This window comes from Echeneis naucrates, chromosome 8, assembly GCF_900963305.1.
Source record: "Echeneis naucrates chromosome 8, fEcheNa1.1, whole genome shotgun sequence".
NCBI lineage: Eukaryota > Metazoa > Chordata > Actinopteri > Carangiformes > Echeneidae > Echeneis > Echeneis naucrates.
In genome coordinates, this window is record NC_042518.1 from 34,312 (window position 1) to 53,819 (window position 19,508).

General features: G+C 43.5%; 3 protein-coding genes across 7 annotated transcripts; 2 read left to right on the forward strand and 1 right to left on the reverse strand.

Moving 5' to 3' along the window:
* The first annotated feature begins 1,492 nt into the window (after positions 1–1,492).
* On the forward strand, positions 1,493–2,825 carry gh1 (growth hormone 1). Its single transcript, XM_029507641.1, has 6 exons — positions 1,493–1,502; positions 1,830–1,963; positions 2,100–2,216; positions 2,305–2,448; positions 2,539–2,685; positions 2,763–2,825. The coding sequence occupies exons 1-6, from the start codon at positions 1,493–1,495 to the stop codon at positions 2,823–2,825; spliced, it is 615 nt and encodes a 204-aa protein (XP_029363501.1).
* A 1,476-nt stretch (positions 2,826–4,301) lies between these two features.
* cdc27 (cell division cycle 27) lies at positions 4,302–13,941 on the forward strand. 5 transcript variants are annotated; one of them, XM_029507765.1, is made up of 20 exons: positions 4,302–4,444; positions 6,824–6,899; positions 6,986–7,133; positions 7,269–7,394; positions 7,642–7,739; positions 7,820–7,962; positions 8,039–8,259; positions 8,427–8,526; positions 8,794–8,903; positions 9,380–9,479; positions 9,575–9,755; positions 9,923–10,095; positions 10,169–10,321; positions 10,449–10,529; positions 10,778–10,905; positions 12,005–12,122; positions 12,823–12,951; positions 13,067–13,141; positions 13,291–13,504; positions 13,574–13,941. In XM_029507765.1, exons 1-20 carry the CDS (start codon positions 4,418–4,420, stop codon positions 13,663–13,665), a joined length of 2,493 nt encoding a protein of 830 aa, XP_029363625.1. In that variant the 5' UTR covers positions 4,302–4,417; the 3' UTR covers positions 13,666–13,941. The 5 variants fall into 5 exon arrangements, with proteins under 5 accessions (XP_029363625.1, XP_029363626.1, XP_029363627.1 ...); XM_029507766.1 differs by having other exon boundaries at positions 13,291–13,450; XM_029507767.1 differs by having other exon boundaries at positions 13,291–13,450; positions 13,577–13,941.
* Positions 13,942–14,595: 654 nt separating this feature from the next.
* maptb (microtubule-associated protein tau b) lies at positions 14,596–18,093 on the reverse strand. The gene is made up of 7 exons (XM_029507971.1): positions 18,030–18,093; positions 17,198–17,274; positions 16,971–17,120; positions 16,809–16,890; positions 16,611–16,720; positions 15,802–15,969; positions 14,596–15,731 (listed from the first exon to the last, which is right to left on the reverse strand). The coding sequence occupies exons 1-7, from the start codon at positions 18,091–18,093 to the stop codon at positions 15,699–15,701; spliced, it is 684 nt and encodes a 227-aa protein (XP_029363831.1). The 3' UTR covers positions 14,596–15,698.
* Between the last annotated feature and the right edge of the window lie 1,415 nt (positions 18,094–19,508).

The following is a 19,508-nucleotide window of genomic DNA, read 5'->3' on the forward strand; positions in this document are numbered from 1 at the left end:
CCCTGTCTCAAGTTATTCCTTTTCTCTGTGTCACTGGTCAATTCAGCTGCAGCTGTTTTTCTTTAGAGACCACTGAACTTTTTATGGACTGCTGATGATTATGATGGTTCAGAACTGGAGCAGTTACTGAGGAGATTATAATGGTCGGGACTGGGGTATATAGGGTTGGGTTAGGTCTGATTTCAGTCTTTTTTATTGAAACACTTGTGATTGGTGGTTAAAGTTCAAAATCATCAGCTGGTTAATTAGTTCTGACATTTGATGCTTGGGATTTTGAATTAATAAAGTTTAAAACTTAAAAATGTCATTTGCTTGTTCTTATCATTTGTGTGTGGCAGTGTGCGTATATCTGTTGTGACTGTGATTCTTAGGACGTATAAATTAGAGCATCTCCTTTAGAGAGTTAGCTGTCAGTGTCTCTGGATCAGTCCTGTATGCTTCTGAGTTTATTGTGTTGACAGATTAAAAAACAATCAGATATTTGGAGCTGATTTTTCATCATTACTGCTCCAAAGAATGAGCAGAACTCCTGATCAGATAAAGACAGAAACTTCAGATCAGCTGTAGAACAACCAAAACACATGAGAGTAACTTTTCTTTGGAAAAGAAGGAAACATTCAGTTTGTTTTTAGTTGGTTCTTGATTTCTGATTCCAGAGAACAGAGTCTGAACTGAGTCAGTGATAAAATTATCTGAAGCTGAGCTGATTTTGAATATGAGAAGACTGAAACATTATTAAAAATGAAACACACAAAAGGATGAAGAAACGGAAAACACTGAATATCAAATTAAAAGGGGGAATAAGATAAAACTGTTCTTTGTTGTTGACTCATCAGATCAACCTGTTGTTGTTGCCATGTGTGCACATGTTGTGGGCATCAGGTGCTACTGAATGCATTCAGTTTCCTGTTGTGTAACTGTAACTGTGCAACTTGAGCTCAGTAACAGCTATGAATAAATTCACTTTTGAGGAAAATAACGTCAACACATTCATCAACACAATCATACTTTTACTTTAAAACGATTCATCCCTCAGCTGTTACCACAATCACATACAAATAAAGTTTTTTATTGACTTAACGTTTAACAATTTTTGTTAAGTGCTGATAACAAACAGGCCCTGTATAACACAACATCCACTGTAACACAATAAGCATATCCGCTGTAACATGAAAAAAAGTCATGACAAAGGTAATAAAAAAGAACACTTGATTCATTACTGTCAGATTTTAGTTTTGTGTGTCTGTCTTTTCACATTTAATTCTGTGTGAATATTGTGATGAGGTTCATGGTGAAAACAAACACACAAAATGTGGCTGTTTGGTCAGTTCATGTTTCTGCTGATTAATTTAATCATCAACTTTTCTGCTATAAAACCACAACTGTCTGCAGTGACACCATCACAACACCCTGACCACCTGAGCCCAGAGTCACTTGATCCTGGACCTGGAGCCGAATCTGGAGCTGCACCTGAACTGAGCACTGATCAGAAATGGACAGAGGTTAGACAAAAGACAATCATTTAATTTTTATAGCAAACATTTAATTGAACTCAGTTTATTTAATTTTAGTCTATATTAGTGACGGTTGACTTTTACATCTTGGTTTCCTTTGTCTAATTTCCAGTGGACCCTCTGAGGGACTAATGATCTCTGATGTATCGTCATTAGATTTTACAGAAATGCTTTGACTCAAATGTATGTAAATTTGCTGTTCCTAGACTTTAGCCTAGGCTTGAGCCTGGTCCTGAGCCTGAACCTGGTCTTAGTCCTGGTCCTTGTCCTTGTCTGTCTTTCTCTCTCTCTCTCTCACCTGTCTGTGTCTTCCAGTTGTCATCCTACTTTCAGTCCTGTGTCTGGGCGTCTCCTCTCAGCCAATCACAGACAGCCAGTACCTTTTCTCTATCGCTGTCAGCAGAGTTCAAAACCTCCACCTGCTCGCTCAGAGACTCTTCTCCAACTTCGTAAGTACACAGAACATCAAAACAGGAACCAAAATCATTACCAGAACAACAGTAACCCCAGAATTAGAAACGGAATAATAATCAGAACTAGAACAAGTGTGCGTTTTAACCCGTGTGTGTGTGGTGTGTTTTTGAGGAGAGTACCCTTCAGACTGACGACCAGCATCAACTCAACAAAATATTCCTTCAGGATTTCTGTAACTCTGATTACATCATCAGCCCCATTGACAAGCATGAGACACAGCGCAGCTCTGTGAGTCCACTATGCTGTGCTGCGTTCTGAAGATGTGCTCTGTGGAATGATCTGTTGCTGAAGCTGCTGATTGATTGGTTGGTTCTAGGTTTTGAAGCTGTTATCAATCTCCTATCGTTTGGTGGAGTCATGGGAGTTCTCCAGCCGTTCTCTGACTGGAGGTTCTGCTCTCAGGAACCAGATTTCACCCAGACTGTCTGAACTGAAGACAGGAATCCAAATGCTGATAACAGTGAGAGCACACACACAGAATTTACATTGTCTACATTAATCTGATCCACCCAATGAAAACTGATGACTGAATGACCCACTGACCCTGTAGGCCAATCAGGACGGAGCGGAGATGTTCCCAGACAGTACTGCCCTCCAGCTGGCTCCCTATGGAAACTTCTACCAGAGTCTCGGAGACGATGAATTGCTTAGACGAAACTACGAATTGTTGGCCTGTTTTAAAAAGGATATGCACAAAGTAAGAGTGGGAAGTGGGGGGGCACTTCAAAACTCATGATGTGATGATGTGATGATGTGATGATGATGTTTTTACAGGTGGAGACGTACCTGACGGTGGCTAAATGTCGATTCTCACCAGAAATGAACTGTACCCTGTAGCTGTGTCATTAATGAAGTGTGTGCGCCAAAGCTCCTATGTTAGCATTGGTGTAAACTTCTGCCATGTACTGATGTTCAAAAAGACTATGAAATAACAATATGATATCTTGGTGATGTCATATTCTCATCTTGAAAAATAAAGTGTGTTCATGTAGTCGTGTCTTTTCTTATCTTCACTGAGACCTGATCAACAATTCTGGACCTCAGAAATAAACAGGTTTTAATTTTTGGGAACAGTCCACCACTAACACCTGTAAAGAGAAGTGCTGGGAACTGGTTGGCTCCAACTGACACAGCAACAAGTACTCAGCATTTACAGCCTTGAAAGAAACAAATACATTAATTCCTTGCATTAATTCCTTGAAGTAGGGAGTTTAATCTGGTAGCTCTTTCACCTCTTCTACTCTAGCTCAAGGCATGTGCATCACCCAACCATTTTTGTTCTCAATTAAATTTCATGAATGAGTCTATTTTTCATCACAGAAAAATATCCATAGCCCTGCTCTTTGACTGTGCATCTAGGGACAGCTCCTGTGACAACCCCCCCAGTCTAATACGGCTGCGGAAAAATCATTTCAAAGTGTAGAGACGTTGCGTTGCACTTGCAGGCACCGGGTGCATCTATGCTAACTCATTGGGTTTTCTGTGCCCCTGTAAAGCTGCAGGCCTGGCACAGCCCCTGGCTCAGGATCATAAATGTTTAGTCAATAAAAATGGGCCAAAGATGTGTGTCATCTCCAATTCTTCAACACTGAGACACAATATAACAAAAACAATACTTGTTGGTGTAACTTAGAGATACAGTGTTTCTAAATTTAAAACTATTTGCTTTACTCATTCCTTCATCATCTCCTCTTAACCGTTTCCGGGTAACAGGGGGTTCTGGAGCCAATACCAGCTCCCTCTGGGCAAGGAGTGGCGTCACCCTTGACAGGTCTGCAGTCCATGACAGAGCCAGACAGAGACCAACAACCAGTCAGACCTACGGACAGTTTAGAGTCACCAATGAACCCAAACATGATGTCTTTAGATGGTAGTAGGAAACTGGAGTTCCTGGAGGTAACCCACGGAGGAACGGGGAGAACGCAGAGACTCCTCATTATTTATGAATACAGAATTAATACATTTCAAGTGCAACAATTTAGCCCAGTGCACATTCAACTTTTGGTTTAATTTAATTTAATTTTAAATTAGTTCTTTCCAAAAGCTTTCTGAATTATTATTTGGAATATAAATGTTAATTAAAATCTTTAAAACATTTTCAATTCCACAATCAACATTTTTTGATCAAACTGTGATATTGTTTTATTCGTAACGTTTTGTGAAAGACAAGGGCAGTTTTGTGTTTCACTCCAGTTAGGGGACAACAAAACGTGTTCTCACCTCTCCAGCAGAGGGCCCTGTCGGGGACAGTCGTTACTTTCCGCCGCGGCCTTCCGTCCTCCTCGGTAATGTTCGACTGTACTCGGCTGCTAACGGTCGGTGTGTTCAAATCTTCGGCTGCAGCTCCTACAGGACGCTCCAGTGAAGCCCGATCCGACAAAAGAAGGAAAACAGACGACGGGAACGGATAAACGGAGTCTCCGAGCGGAATGACGGTGCTGCAGGAACCTGTCCAGGTAAAAAAACGTTTCCAGTTCGTTGTCATGAACGTGGAGCAGAATAATTATGAAGCCCGTGGTGTCTTCTCTGTGCCGGCCTCATCGGCTGGTCCAGTCCGCGAAAGGAGGCCCCGCAGCCCGCCGCTGGCAGCACGGAGCGTTTGGTCATGTGCTGTTGGTTTTAAAACCCCGATAAGTGCAGTAACATTGGGCCTGTCGTGTGGCCGTTCGGATCAACACAGTAACACAATGCTAATGCCCCAGCTAAAGGTAGCTTAATGCCAGTTATCGTCGGCCATGCCAGACTTCTTGTAAGAAGTTGTCAAATAGAGCTGTCATTTAACGTCGCCTTTCCGACGATTGGAGTGGAACAGACCTTACAGTTCGTTCTGACAGATTCGGTGCCTCTCATCCCATCGGCATACATCCAGCAAGGAAGCTGTTTATCAGTTAAAAGATAAATCAATATTAATATGGCATGTTCGCATTGAGCTGCTCTCCGGAGCTCGTCAGAATGCACCGCGGAGGGCGGCAGCATCAAGCTAATGCTTGATAAAGTTTAGATTTTTTATTCTAACAGACAATGTTTGAGTCTGTGTTTGCCAATTTGATTGGTGGACTGCATGGAGCGTTTAATGGTCTGTTTATGCCGGAGAGCAGGATTGAATGAAGCAATGACATTTCAAATTGAGAGTTGTATTAACGCCGCTAAATGCTAACAGAAGAGTTCTGTTGCTCTGCTAACTCCGTGTCGAAGGTTTAGCCGGCGCCATTAGTCTGCATAACTCAGTCCTTAAAGTTCGCTACAGGACATTAAGTCGTTTTTGAAACATTTTTTTTTTTCGATTGTCTTTAATATCGACCTGAGACCGACCACAGCCGCCAGCTTTTAGTGAACCAACAGCGAATTAGCTTCCTGGTGGTAATGCTAGCAAACGTCAGCTAGCTGCCGGTTTATCCAAAATTAACTTTTCTGTAGTCAGCTGCCCAGATAATCGGAGTAAACCAGCTCCAGTCTCATATTGTATAATTAATGTTCAAAAAGTATTAAATGATCAACCCTGGGTCACAGGTGTGTCTGTGACATCATGACTCGAAACAGCCTGCCACAGAAAGACATTTGGTTTCAACGCCATTTGCGCAATAACGTTTTTTAAGGTTTTCTTGTGGACAGGTCTTTACATTCTGTGTTTCCATGTATTGTCTGATTGTGTGTCTTTAATGTTTCATGATTGTAGCCTTCACACACCAGCAGTGAGGCAGCCTGGGGTCCACAAGTCACTGATGGGAATATATACACTTCTTATAGGCAGTTACGGTCCAGACAAAGATCGCCAACGTGAACACTTTAATTCAGTGATATATTCAGTACAGTAAAACTGACTGCTTTGGCTCAAATTGTTTGATACACTTGTTTTGATCAACTTTGTCCTATTCTTTTTAGCTGGTTCATAAGATAAGAGAAAGCTTTATTGGTTTTTCATTTGGGCAATAGGCATTTGAAATGTGCACTAAACTTCCCAAATAATATGGGATGTCTTCATGTCGTGCAATTCAGAGTCATTCTGTTCTGAGGTACATATCATCTTTTAATGTCACATCTGTATAATGGGGGAGTTTTTGAATGAACTAGCCAGGAAAAAAATTTAATAAACTATATTTATAATATTTAACAATATATAACAGTCTTATTATGCTTTTGACTTTAGACCAGAATGCAGGATGTGACCCATTACTGGTGAACCTGATATCTATTTCACCATATTAGATCGCAATGTCTCTGTGTTTGGTCTAAAATCGGCTTGCAGATAAACCTTTACTTGTAGTTATCAATCAGGGCTAAGTCCCTACTGTAAGGTTACCAGAGAAGAGAAAATTTTTACACATCCAAGTGTTCACATAGTGCTGGTTAAATCTACAATTTGTAGTGCACAGGCATTTTGGCAGGTTAGGGGAATCATTCCCCACGACAATCATTAGAACTATGACGCATGACGCTCTGGTTTAGTGGTTTACATTCTTTGGAGCACTGCTGAACAGGAGCATTGCACAGACCTTCAGGTTAGGTTGGCTCAACCTAGCTGGGTCAGCCTGATGGTTGCAATTGTATTTCCTGTGGTCCTGGCTCCGCACACTCCTGATCTTCTAAGGATCAGACTCTGGAGCCCCTCCCTGTGAGCTTCAAAACTACAAATCAGAAACCTATGGCTGACATCACCAAAGTTAAAGGGTTGGTAGAGAAACCCTTCCCTAACTGTGACTTGAGCCTTTTACTGGAGCATTAAAAGCTACTGTACTCTTCATTAAACAGTGTTTGTGTAATGTCTTTCTGTACCAGCAGGGGAACCAGAGTTCAGCACAGCAGGTTAATGAAACTGTTGTTCTGTCTTTGATCAGGCTGCAGTGTGGCAGGCGCTGAACCACTACGCCTACCTAGACGCCGTGTTCCTTGCTGAGAGACTATACGCTGAAGGTAACCTGTCTGTCTGTCAGTGAGTTCTGAGGAGGCTCTCTACTTGTCTGTCTGAATACCTGTTTGTCTACCTGTCTGTCTGTCAGTGAGGTCAGAGGAGGCTCTCTACCTGTTGGCAACATGTTATTACCGCTCAGGAAAGCCATACAAAGCATACCGGCTGCTGAAGGCTCACAGCTGCTCCACACCACAGGTTCGATTCCTGCTGGCAAAATGCTGTGTCGAACTCAGCAAGTAAGAACACAAACACATACACACGTGAAATGTTAGTGGAAATATTTGCAATACATTGTTACACCTTATTTTACTAAAAATAAAAGCTGTTACTTATCTCTGTCTCCCCTGTCTTCCTGTCTCTCTGTATCTAAGACTGGCTGAAGGAGAACAAGTCCTCATTGGTGGGGTGTTGAACAAACAGAAGAGTCAAGATGACATCATCACAGAGTTTGGAGACTCCGCCTCCTTTACACTGTCATTACTTGGACATATTTATTGGTAAAAAACCAATCCACCCAATTCATCATCACCTCCTACACCACACAGAAAACTTATAGAGAACACACAGAGGAGGCAGCAACACACAAGCCCAAAATGCACTGTCAGTGCAGGAACTAGACCAGTCCACAAAAACATTGACATTTACTGGGAACACAGAAAAAACAATTTACGCAGTTGGTTGTGTTGAGGAGTGACAGACTAACTGATGAGATCTCTCTGTCTTTCTGTCTTTTTCCCTGAGCAGCAAAACAGATCGTGTTGCTAAAGGTGCAGAGTGTTTCCAGAGAAGTTTAACCCTCAATCCGTTCCTCTGGTCGCCATTCCAGAACCTATGTCACTTAGGTAACACACACAGACACACACCATTCTTTACCTGAGATCATGTGGTTGTGAGCTTCTGTGAATAATGTGCCATTTTACAGGAGAAAAACCAGATCCGGATCAGGTGTTCAAGTTGTCCTCTCTACAGAACTCATCTTTAGCCCCGCCCCCTCCATCTGTTAGTCCCCAGAATCCCTCCCACCGCTTAGACACTGCCCTCATGGAGACGCCACAGGATACGCTGGTACACAATACAAACACTTCTGCCATAGCCTGCTCTGTCTGAACTTGGGCAGAACTAATATGTTGTTGGTCTTTAGGAGTTGAATCGTTTGAATCTAGAGTCTTCGAATGGAAAGCTGACATCTGATTTGTCAGTTTCCTACATTGACGCTGCACTCATATCCCCTGAGACTGGCTCCCTACTGGGTAACACGGTTTCCATGGCATCAGCTGGCTCCCTATTGGCTAAACAGAACAAGCCCAAGAGTGGGAGGAGTTTACTGGGAGGACCTGCTGCACTGAGTCCACTGACACCCAGGTAACTGATTTTCATTACCTGTACAGGTGAGCCTTTAGGTGCGCAGATGGAGTTGTCTAATACATTTCTCTCTCTCTCTCTCTCTCTCTGTGTCTGTCTGTGTGTGTGTGTGTGTGTGTGTGTGTGTGTGTGTGTGTGTGCGTGCGTGCGTGCGTGCGCACGCGCAGTTTTGGGATCTTACCCCTGGAGCCCAGCCCTGGAGACCCCACTTTTCTACAGAACTATTCAGCCTCCATGGAAACACAAACAACAGCTCCAAGCAAGAAGGTACAAACACCATTACACATCTTTAAAAATCAGTTTGAAAAATACATTGATTTCATTCTGATTTTGTATGGTGTTTTTATTATTATTATTATTATTATTATCCTATTTATTTATTTGGTTGGGGAATCCTGACTCCTTACTTTTGAACAGGTGGCATTGTTTGCGTTTATGATCCTCATTAAGGTATCAGGAGCTGCAGTAAGGGAGCATGCCGACACTTCACAAACCTCACCTGTCTATATTCTCATCTGTCTTTCTCTCTCTCAGTCTGTCTCAAGGATCAGTCAGTCAAAGTCAGTCTTCAGTCAGAGTGGAAACAGCAGAGATGTTCTCCCTATCCCCTTCAACCAATCACAGACCTCCGCGCCTCACACCAGGTAACTTCTGAAAAGGTCCCAGTAACCTCAGTGGTGTTTTCCTTCAGGGCAGGCTCACACAAAACCGAAGAAGTGGTGTCTCTAAGATCTGAGGGTACCCGAAGGCTAACATTTCTCATATGTAGGGTCAAAAGTCACACAGTGAACACCTGCTTGGGAGAACCTCACAGACCAGAATAAAGAACAAGGTCAACATGATGTCAGGAGTTCGAGCTGTTAGAGGGAGGAGATTAACACTGAGATCACACTATGTATCAGGGAAGCCTTCAGCCAATCACGATGAAACTCCTGTCACAGACGAAGCTTGCAGGTGGTCTAAAAGGAGACACTGAGGGCACTTTGTACTTGCAAAGTTTTATTTTTACGTGAAATGTTAGTGTACTGTAGCGCTGCAGAAAATTATGCATTTATGTTTGTTTAAGGTCTTTGCAATTACCTGCCTGTTGCCCTTCTGTCTGACAACCTGTCTGTCTCAGTGGCTCCCCTCAGGTCCTCAGTCCCAGTATGTCTGGTCCTCCGAACATTCAGCCCAGAAGGAGCTCCAGATTGTTTACTAGTGCTAGCTCTACTGCCAAGGTACTCCACAACTACAGTAAAACTGCAGTACAGGACAGTCCGTAATGCTGGAGTCCTGCTGTACAGCCTTACACTCCCTTTGTGTGTGTTTGCAGGAGAACAGTAAGAAGCTAAAGATGAAGTTTCCTACAAAGATCCCCAACAGGAAAACAAAATGTAAATCGGCAAAGACGTCAAACAGCAGCAACCTGAATGAGAGTCTAGATATACTGAGACTGGATCCTGGTCTGAGTCTGCCAGATGCCAAGATCCCCCAGTACCAGAGAGCTGCTGCAGGTAACACGCTACAGACAGTTTCTTTTCCTGGTTTTTATCAACAGGTGCAACATTTGGCATTTAATAAATGAGTCATTTAGTCATCAAACAGGCCCTGAAAAAGGTAGACCACCCTGACACTGTAAGAGTTCGTGTGTGTGTGTGTGTGTGTGTGTGTGTGCATACAGACAGCGTGATGGCCTTGCTGCGGGAACTGGGACGTGGTTACCAGGCACTGTGCTCCTACAACTGCAGAGAAGCCATCAACATCCTGACCTCACTCCCTCCACAGCACTACAACAGTGGCTGGGTCCTCACTCACATTGGCAGGGCCTATTTTGAGCTGGCTGAGTACACACAGGTGAGACTGTCCTGACACACATATGGGACTGTTCTGACATCTGAGGTGATGTTTGGTGTTGATGTGTTTCCAGGCTGAGCGTCTCTTCAGTGAGGTCCGCAGGATCGAGTCCTACAGAGTTGAAGGGATGGAAATTTATTCGACCACTCTGTGGCACCTCCAGAAAGACGTGGCTCTGTCCGCCCTGTCCAAAGACCTGACAGACATGGACAAGAACTGTCCTGAGGTCAGATTTGTCTCTGGTCACTTGTCTATCTCTTTCTCCTTGGTCACCTGTCTCTCTCTATTTAATATATATATATATATATATATATATATATCTCCCTCCTTGATCCTTCTCTCTCTCTCTCCAGGCCTGGTGTGTAGCAGGAAACTGTTTCAGTCTGCAGAGGGAACATGATATTGCCATTAAGTTCTTTCAGAGAGCCATCCAGGTGAGCTGCTGTTACCACGGTTACAGTTTTACTGTTAATATAGTGACCAACCACTGGCCGCTGTGCCTGTGAGACATGGTCAGTACAAATGAGCTGCCTGTCTCTGGTCATATCTCTCATTCTTTTCCAAAGTACATTGTCCACGTGTCTCTCTCTTTATCCTGTCTCTCTCTATGTCCACCTGTATGTCCATTTATCTTGTCTGTCTTTTGCCTCTCTCTCTGATTCTCTACCTATCTATCTTTCAGGTGGACCCGAGCTTTGCGTATGCCTACACTCTGTTGGGTCATGAGTTTGTTCTGACAGAGGAGCTGGACCGAGCACTCGCTTGCTTCCGGAATGCCATCAGAGTCAACAACCGACACTACAATGCATGGTGTGTTCCTGGTGCTAACAAATTACCTGTACACACGTACACACACCGCCCCCAGACCACTTTATCAGGGATGGCACACTAACACTGGGTGGAGCCTGTTCAACAGGATCAGTGTCTGGCTCATTGAATTCAGCCTTTTTGATGAAAAAACTGACTGAGCCCAGAAAACTTACCCCCCACCATGTGACTACTATTGCCAGTCTGGACTGGTGACATAAGCAGGTTGGATCTGTTGGACTTAATAGGTGTTCCATATATTAACCAGTGTGTGCAAATACAACCCTGAAAAAGATTCTCATATATTTTCATCTTTTTTGCAGTTTGTTTTTTTTTTTTACACTGTCTACATATATTGAACTCCTCTATAGAACAATGTTCCCTCTTTTGAGGGGTTAATAAAGGGTTATCGTATTGTGTCTACATCACAAGGTCAGTGTGTGTCACTCCAACATTGTAATTGCAGTAACGAACAGATTGTCCTCTGTCTGTGACAAGACACTAACCCTAACTATTTAGACTAAAAAAATGTTTCAGTCCTACAATAATAATTGATGGAGATGCTCCAAGTGATCACCTGTCAATCATAATCAGCCTATCTTCATTCAAAATATTTTAATCAGCACTCAAGGAGATTGCCAATCAAAAATGTCAAATCCCTTTGAAATGAACAGTTGGCAATAATAGGTTCTCCAGTCTGGCAGTTTTTGAAAATATCCAAAAAAGAGAAGAGGCAGAGAATCCCTAGTGGTTAAAGTGGTCAAAACAGTACAGGGGCAAATGGGACTCACCTGGTTTAGTCCATACCACAAAGTGTCTTGTCCTTTGTAAGTGGCCCAGGTGTGAATCCACCCTGTCACTCTTTGCAGCATGTCACCCTTATTTTTTTCAGACTGGCTGTCAGAATAAAGGCCAAAATTTAAAGTCTGTTTTGAATTAAGGCCCAAGTTGTTTCCAGCTGGACCATTTTATACACATGTACTGTTTTGGGGTCCCGTTTGTGCCATGAATTGGAAAAGGTAGGAAACTCATCAACCTGACCATAAATCTGCATCACACTAGAGAATGTAATATGTATTTACTATGTGTTTGTATTGTGTAGGTACGGTCTGGGGATGATTTACTACAAACAGGAGAAATTCAATTTGGCAGAAATCCATTTCAAGAAAGCTCTGAGTATCAACCCTCAAAGCTCTGTGCTGCTCTGCCACATTGGAGTGGTACGTCAGCATGTAACATCATCCATTCTCCACTACTGTCCAGTCCCTCCAGGAACCTCTTGGCTTGGAATTACAATAATTTATGTAACTCAGGAATAGTTGTAGCCGCTTCCATTTTAAAGTTCTGATAATTTTTCTTCTTCATCTTCCTTAGTGTTATTGGTGGAGGGCCAACAATGAATTGGGAAATTATTTCCACCAACTTCTCTGGAGTCTGGATCAGAATATTTGATACTTAGACGACAATAAAACTCGGGGGGGGGGGGGGGGGGGATCTAATGGTCAAATGCTCTTTAACATTCTGAGAATCATAAGCTTCTTTCTGGTTTGTATTTCTGATAGTATATATAAATAATATGTTGTCTTGTTGCCTCTTCCCCATTGTGTTCACATTTTAACCTGCTGTGTATTCTGAAAAGAGAACTATATGGCCAAATCTGAGTTGTGATATCAGACTCTACTCTCTTCCTTCTTGCACCTCTCAGTTCTTTGCCTTCCCTTCCCAAATCCAAATTTTTGGCAGTTGCCCCAATTTATCCGTTAAACCTCACAGAAACTCTGAGATCCTGGAGGGATTGATTGTTCTGTTACCGTGTACTTCCATCATTCATAACTGTTCAGTTAGCATATAGCATCAACCCCCCTACAAAAGAAAACCAACAGGTTAGAGGTATCTGTGTGTGTCTATTTTTGTGTATAGGTACAGCATGCATTGAAGAAGTCTGATGCAGCTTTAGAGACTCTGAACAGAGCAATTGGAATTGACCCGAAAAATCCTCTTTGCAAGTTCCACCGGGCATCAATACTGTTTGCCAACGACAAGTACAAGGTACACAATGTGATCCAGACTGACTGGAACATCTGCTCTGCTTATGATTGTGTCCATCTGTATGTCATAATGAGGACCTGCCTGTCTCTTCTCTCCTGACTTTCTGTCACTGCAGGCTGCTCTCCAGGAGCTTGAAGAGTTGAAGCAGATTGTTCCCAAAGAGTCTTTGGTTTACTTCCTCATAGGAAAGGTAACAAATCCTCTGACCAGATGGTCTGACCCCAAATGTCCTCTGAAAGCTGCTCTCTGGCGTCTGTTGTGTAGACATCAGACCAGTGGACATCAAAGGTCTCAGACCAGATGACTGACTGCCTGTCTGACTGCCTGTCTGACTCTCAGGTATATAAGAAGCTGGGTCAGACTCACCTGGCTCTGATGAACTTCAGCTGGGCGATGGACCTGGACCCTAAAGGAGCCAACAACCAGATCAAAGAAGCCATTGATAAGAGATACCTGCCAGAGGATGAAGGTACAGACAGGTTTCATCCACCTATACCTGGTCAATATTACATCAGGTTGACACACAACCAGCAGGTCCACTCTCAGTTTTCATGTTGTGAATTTAGGTAACCCCCTCTCTCCCCCTCACTTGTCTCTGCCTCTTACCTGTCTCACCTGTTAGCAGCTGAGGTGGATGACAGTCAGGATTCCAGTATCATGACGGATGCCGATGACACGCAGCTCCACACGGCTGAGAGTGATGATGTCCTTTAACCACGCTGCATCCAACTTATCCCCTGCTCAAACAAAACCACACCCCCTGCCCTGATTGGCTGCAGGAGTGCTGTTGGTAGGCGACATTGTGACACTGATCTTCATTTCAGCTCCCAGTTGTCTCTCTGCCCCAAAATTGGCTAATAAAGACTGCTGCCACCCTGAGCCCCACCCTTTTCCTCATGTCACCGAGCTTGTCCTCTGACATCACAGCTGTTTTTTATGTTCTTTTTATCATCGTTATGGAAATAAATCAATAAAAACATGTAAACCCCGGCCACTGCTGTCTGTCCATTTCCTGTCTACCACCAATCACAGCAGCTCTGTACTCATTAGACCAGATGGATGAGACACTCCTGACTGATGTAATGTCATGGTGATGTCATCCTCTGTGGCTTTATGACATCAGAATTGGTCAACACTGATGTCCCATGATAATAAAACCTTGCAGGAGCAAAGAAATTCCTCCAGCTATACTACCTGAGACGTTTCTGTGGAGGCTGAAACTTATTATTGGTCAGAACCCTTCATCCAATTTACAGTACACACAGACTAAACAACATGGCAGTGTGTAACCGTGGTCACTGATGAATTGCGTGTCAGCGGAGGATCCAGCAGGTTTCCCTCTCAGGAAAAGCACCAGGGCCCTAGTGTGGTTTCCATTGAGACAAGGTCCCTGATTTAGAAGCCCAACCCTGATCAAAACTGGGGTCATCTGAATCAGTCACATGACCAGTCTGTAACTGGTTGTTTCAGCAGCTGCTTGAAAAGACTTAAGTACAGAGCTGTCTTCATGACTCCCGTTTACAGTCAACTGTTGCAGACTGTTTGTATGGTTACCAATTGAAATCAGACTGAACAACAAATATATGCAGGTCAGATCCAAGAGAAACTTTATTTGTACAAAGCACTTTAACAGCCTACACGCAAAGAGATGGTATGGTTTTGGCATCTGGTATCAAACTGCATACAGGGTATGTTTTTGGACATGATGAGTGGGGTGATGGTTGTCAGGGTTAGGTTAGGATGGTGGGGGCAATCACAGAACATCAGCATTCAGACACAGCAGAAATCTGGCCGAGATGTGATATGGGAGACTTCCTCTGATTAAAGGGGTTTTATGAAAGAAGCTAATGGCTAAAATGGATAAAATGGAGCATCTCAGTTTTCTCCAAAGTCAGAGGAAATGATCAGTCTCTGTCACACCTTCCCAAGTACTCTCCCAAATGATGGAAGCGCCTCAAGCAAACTGCCTTATTGACATTAGAATCTTCTCAATGACCACAGAAAGTGTATTATTGATAAGCCTGATGAAATTGAGTCACATCCCAAAATCACTTATCAATGTTCAGGTTGGACTTGTGGAGATGTTTCCAAGGAGAAACCTTCAGTGTCTAAGTTCTGCTAACTCAGATGTTGGTTCCTTCAGCCTCTGTTCTGTTACTCTCACCTCTTTTGGCAGTTACATGTTCACTCTGTCCTTTTTGGCTATTGTAGAATATTTTGTGACTTGTCCTCAAATCACTTTATAAAGGGTTAAAATGTTCACCCAGAAGTAGAGATCAAATATCCATAACTGATCCCAGAATAGCAAAAAGATTAAGAAATTACTCCATAATACTAAAAAAGATCTGCCCTCCAACAGCTTCACGTGAGGTTTGTCTGTCTCTTTACAATTTTCCCAACAGTTTTCAGTCTTTGTGCAATGACAGGTTAAACCAATTCTAAACTGGGTGGATGAAACAAATGTTTTTCTCAGACTCTAAAGAAAACAAATGTCAGGCTGTTGATCAGACTGCCTTACAGGTACTTCCTCTGACAACTGAACACCTGAGAGGGCTCCCTTTCAGCACAGAGATGTTATCGGGTGAAAAATGGCTGAGGTCTTATTATTTGTTTTCACTTTATAAAACCCCTCTAATCCTGTCTGTGATGAAGATGCTCATGAGGAAAAAGGTAGACTATGTACATCTTTCTCTCAGTTTCCTTGGTAACAGGAGATGTTGGGATCTCTTGGCACAGTGGTCCTCCAATCACAGACCTTGTTTGGCAAGGGAGGCTGACACCTGGCAGAAAAAAAGATGTTGGTGAATGAATGCTGCTTCTGTGTTTTCAGTGAACAAATAGATCTCTCACCTGATCGGCCAAAGTTTCCAGTGGCGGAGCTTCAGCAGCATTAAGGCTTCCAGGGGAGGAAGTGTTGCTGAGGTGATGAGGGGAGGCGTCGGGCTGAATGATGATGTCAGCACCGTGGTCAGTTCGAGCTCGAGCCTGCTCCCTGAAGGTAAGTTTCTGACTTTCGATCTGACAAAAGTCAAAAATATAACATGTTCTGACAGGAAGTAGGTTGTGTGTGACCACAGATAGGTAACTATGTTCACTTAATATAACCCAAGATACAACACAGGATAATAAAAAGCGTCAATTTCTAAATACGTATGTCAAACAACAACCGGATAAGTCACATAAACAGGAGCTTTGTTTTCTATTAATATAATCCAATTATATTAGTTTAATAAGTGATCGCCAATGAAATATTTAAGAAATAGCTGCATGTTTCATGGTTTTCAGGAAGGTCATTGGTAGCTAGTGTATGTCAGCAGTGAGCCTCTGGTGCTAACCAGAGAAGACAGAGTGTTCTCAGACAGAATCAGTCTGCATGTGTTCATGGAGACAAAGGTGTCCAAAAGGAGGAGGACACTCAGTCCTGTCCTTATTTAATCCCAGTGAGAAATGGACATCGTAACCTCATTGTAACTTGAAGTCCTGGAACGTATGAAGAACACAGAGCGAATTGACAGTATAATATAGTATAATAACAGTATAATAACAATGGATGGACCTAAAGCTATGTCCTGATTGGATTAAATCTAATGTACAGCGAGCTCACTGAGCAAGGAAATCAAGCCCTTCGATACATTTGGTGTTTCAGATGTGGTGAGTACCTTTTTCTTTCCACCTCCTGGTACATGAGTGATGTTCTCCAGAGAACCCACTTTAGAATGAACAGCTTTAAAATCCACTTTCTCTGATTTAATCTCCACTTTTCCTCCACCTGCCCAACGACACAGACCAAGACTGTTAGTACATCTGATTGGTTGTTAGTCATGACATAATCACATTCATATCCTGTCTATGTGTACCTGGTTTGTGGTGGATATTGTCCTTGGAGCCACATTTTGATGCCACATTACTGAGATCCATCTTCTTGTTAACAATCTGCACCTACAGACAGACAGGTACAATCGAACAGGTGCAACCAGACCCACAGGTACAATCAGAAAGGAACAGCCCGTGTATATTACCTTGCCCCCTCCAGGTGTGTGTTTCAGGTTTTCTGTGGATCCAATCTTGGACTTCACATTGCTGAGGTCAGGCATGGGGTGGGAGGCCAGGGGGGGTGTCCGTCCACGAGCAGAACCGGGAGACCTGGGAGGGGTTCGGACCACAGCCACCTGCAGGACAGACAGACAGGTGATGGACAGATAGGCAGAAGGGTCCACTTGTGAACAGACTGGACCCGTGTACAGACCTTCTTGACATCTCTGTTGGGAGTGGAAGATCGACTGGCAGGGGAACGACTGCCTGGACTGACTCCCTCAACAGACTCTGACAGACACACAGGTGGGGAGACAGACAGGTTAAACTGGTTGAAATGGTTGAACTGGTTGAAGCAGTTAAACTGGTTTGTACCTGTACTCTTAGCTGGAATCATCTTGGCTGCTCTGGAGCTTCCTGCTGTTCTCGAAGTCTGAAACCCACACAGTGGTCAGTCTGTGTGAATGTGTGTGTGTGTGTGTGTGTGTGTGTGTGTGTTGAATTTACCTTCACAGTTTCCTCAGCAGATTCCTTCACAGCTGATTTTTCTATTTGGAAAAGGAAGAAGAACAGCGACATCATCATTGGTCAGCATTTGTCCAAAATGAGTTGTGATTGGAGGGAGGAGGAAGAGGAGATGGATGGAGGAGACATCGTGACGACATCATCTACTCTATGATGGAGGTCATTAATAACATCAAACAACAATCCAAAAACAACATAACAACACAACACCTTGGTTAGATGGACTGAACCCTCCATTCTGTCACCTCTGCTGTTACACTGCGCATTGTTCTTTTGCTGTGTGTGTTGGTGCAGACATTTGTGCATGTTCAAATCCATTCAGCATTGTCTCTATGGAACCAGGGCGCTGCAGATGTGTCAATGGTTTTTATTACCAGGTTGTAATAAATAAACCTGTGACATACTCCATGACATCATCACATAGTCAACAAAGCTGTGACAGCGCCACCATAAGGTCACTGACTCCAACGCTTACTTAGGCTGCTCAGGTTTCTTCCTGTGGTCACATGGTCTTCACCCACCTTCCATCGCCTGCTGCTCCTGCTGACCTGAGCCGTCTCTGGGGGGGGGCGAGTCTCCATCCATCATCACTCCTACTGGGGGGTCAAGAGGAGGAGTCAGTACGCATGCGCAGTGTAAGTCTTCCATGATGTTGCAGCAAAGTGCCCCCCCCCCCAACACACAAACACACACACACACACACCACCACCACCACCACCACACAGGGCAAACGGCTAGCGGGCTAACAGGCGGAACGGCGGACCGGGCGCTGCCGGACAAGAACCGACAGATCCTGCTGGGAGACACACGGAGGACAGAGATGCAGACAGGAAGACGGAGTCAGGTAGGAGTGACAAAGGCAGGTGTGAGACAGACGGACTGTCCTGTCTTACCTCCTCTGCTGCGGCTGCTGTCCGTTTATCTGCTGCTCCACCCTGCTACCGCTCTACGAGGGGGGGGTTCCGCTGCTGCATGCTGGGAGAGGGGCTGCTGTTACCATGGTAACCCGCTGCATCACTGCGCTGAGTACTTTTTGTGGTACCCACTACAGTAGTCCTCTGCTGATGACGTCATGGTCCAATATCTAACTAATAATCAAATATCAGCACAAATCACTAAAACCCAGACCAGGTCAAGTCAAAATCAAATTTATTTATACCGCTCCAAATCATAACATGTTGAATATGATGAGCAGGCCCAGAACAAATTCTGCGTGGAGCTGTTAGAGAGACCAACAGATCCCTCTAAGAGCAGACAAAGAGGTGGGGACAGCAGGACAGTGTCAGGTTTTGAGTTAATTCTGGTGTTTAGTGTTCTGTCCTTGTAACTTCCTATTTTATTTTGAAGTCCTGGTTCTTTTGTGTTCCCCGTTACTTTACTTCCTGGTTGTGTCCCATGTTGATTGCCTTCCTTGCCCTAATGTGGATCACCTGTGTCTTGTCTAGCACTGTGTATTTAAGTCCTGTTTTCAGTCTAGTCCTTGTTGGCTTCTTGCTGGATTTTATCCATGCGCTGTCTGTGTTTTGCCAGATTTTTGTCCATGCTCTGTCTGTGTTTTCTCGTTTCGTTTATGTTGTAATTTTGGTTCAGAAAAAAGAAAAAATTCTTTATCGTCACCTACCTGGTTTCTGGCTCCTGCATTTGGGTCCTCATCCTGCAACACTTCGTCTGCATTTTCCCTGTGACAGACAGTGAGATGAGTCAGGACAAAGTCTTCATCCTTCAATTCTCAGTTTAACTAACAGGATCATGGATGAATGTGGAACACAGAGATACACAATTCCACCAGAATGATAATGAGAAAAATATGTTTTTTACAGACAAGAGATGTCTTTGAACACAACACAAGCAAATACAAAATTACACAAAATAGATAACAAATGTTTATTTTTAGCTCATATCTTCAGGAAACAGCAGCTACATGTGGTTGAACTGCTGTCAATCATCTGTCAAGTCTCTCTCTCACTCATACACAAACACACACACTTATATCTGAGGGA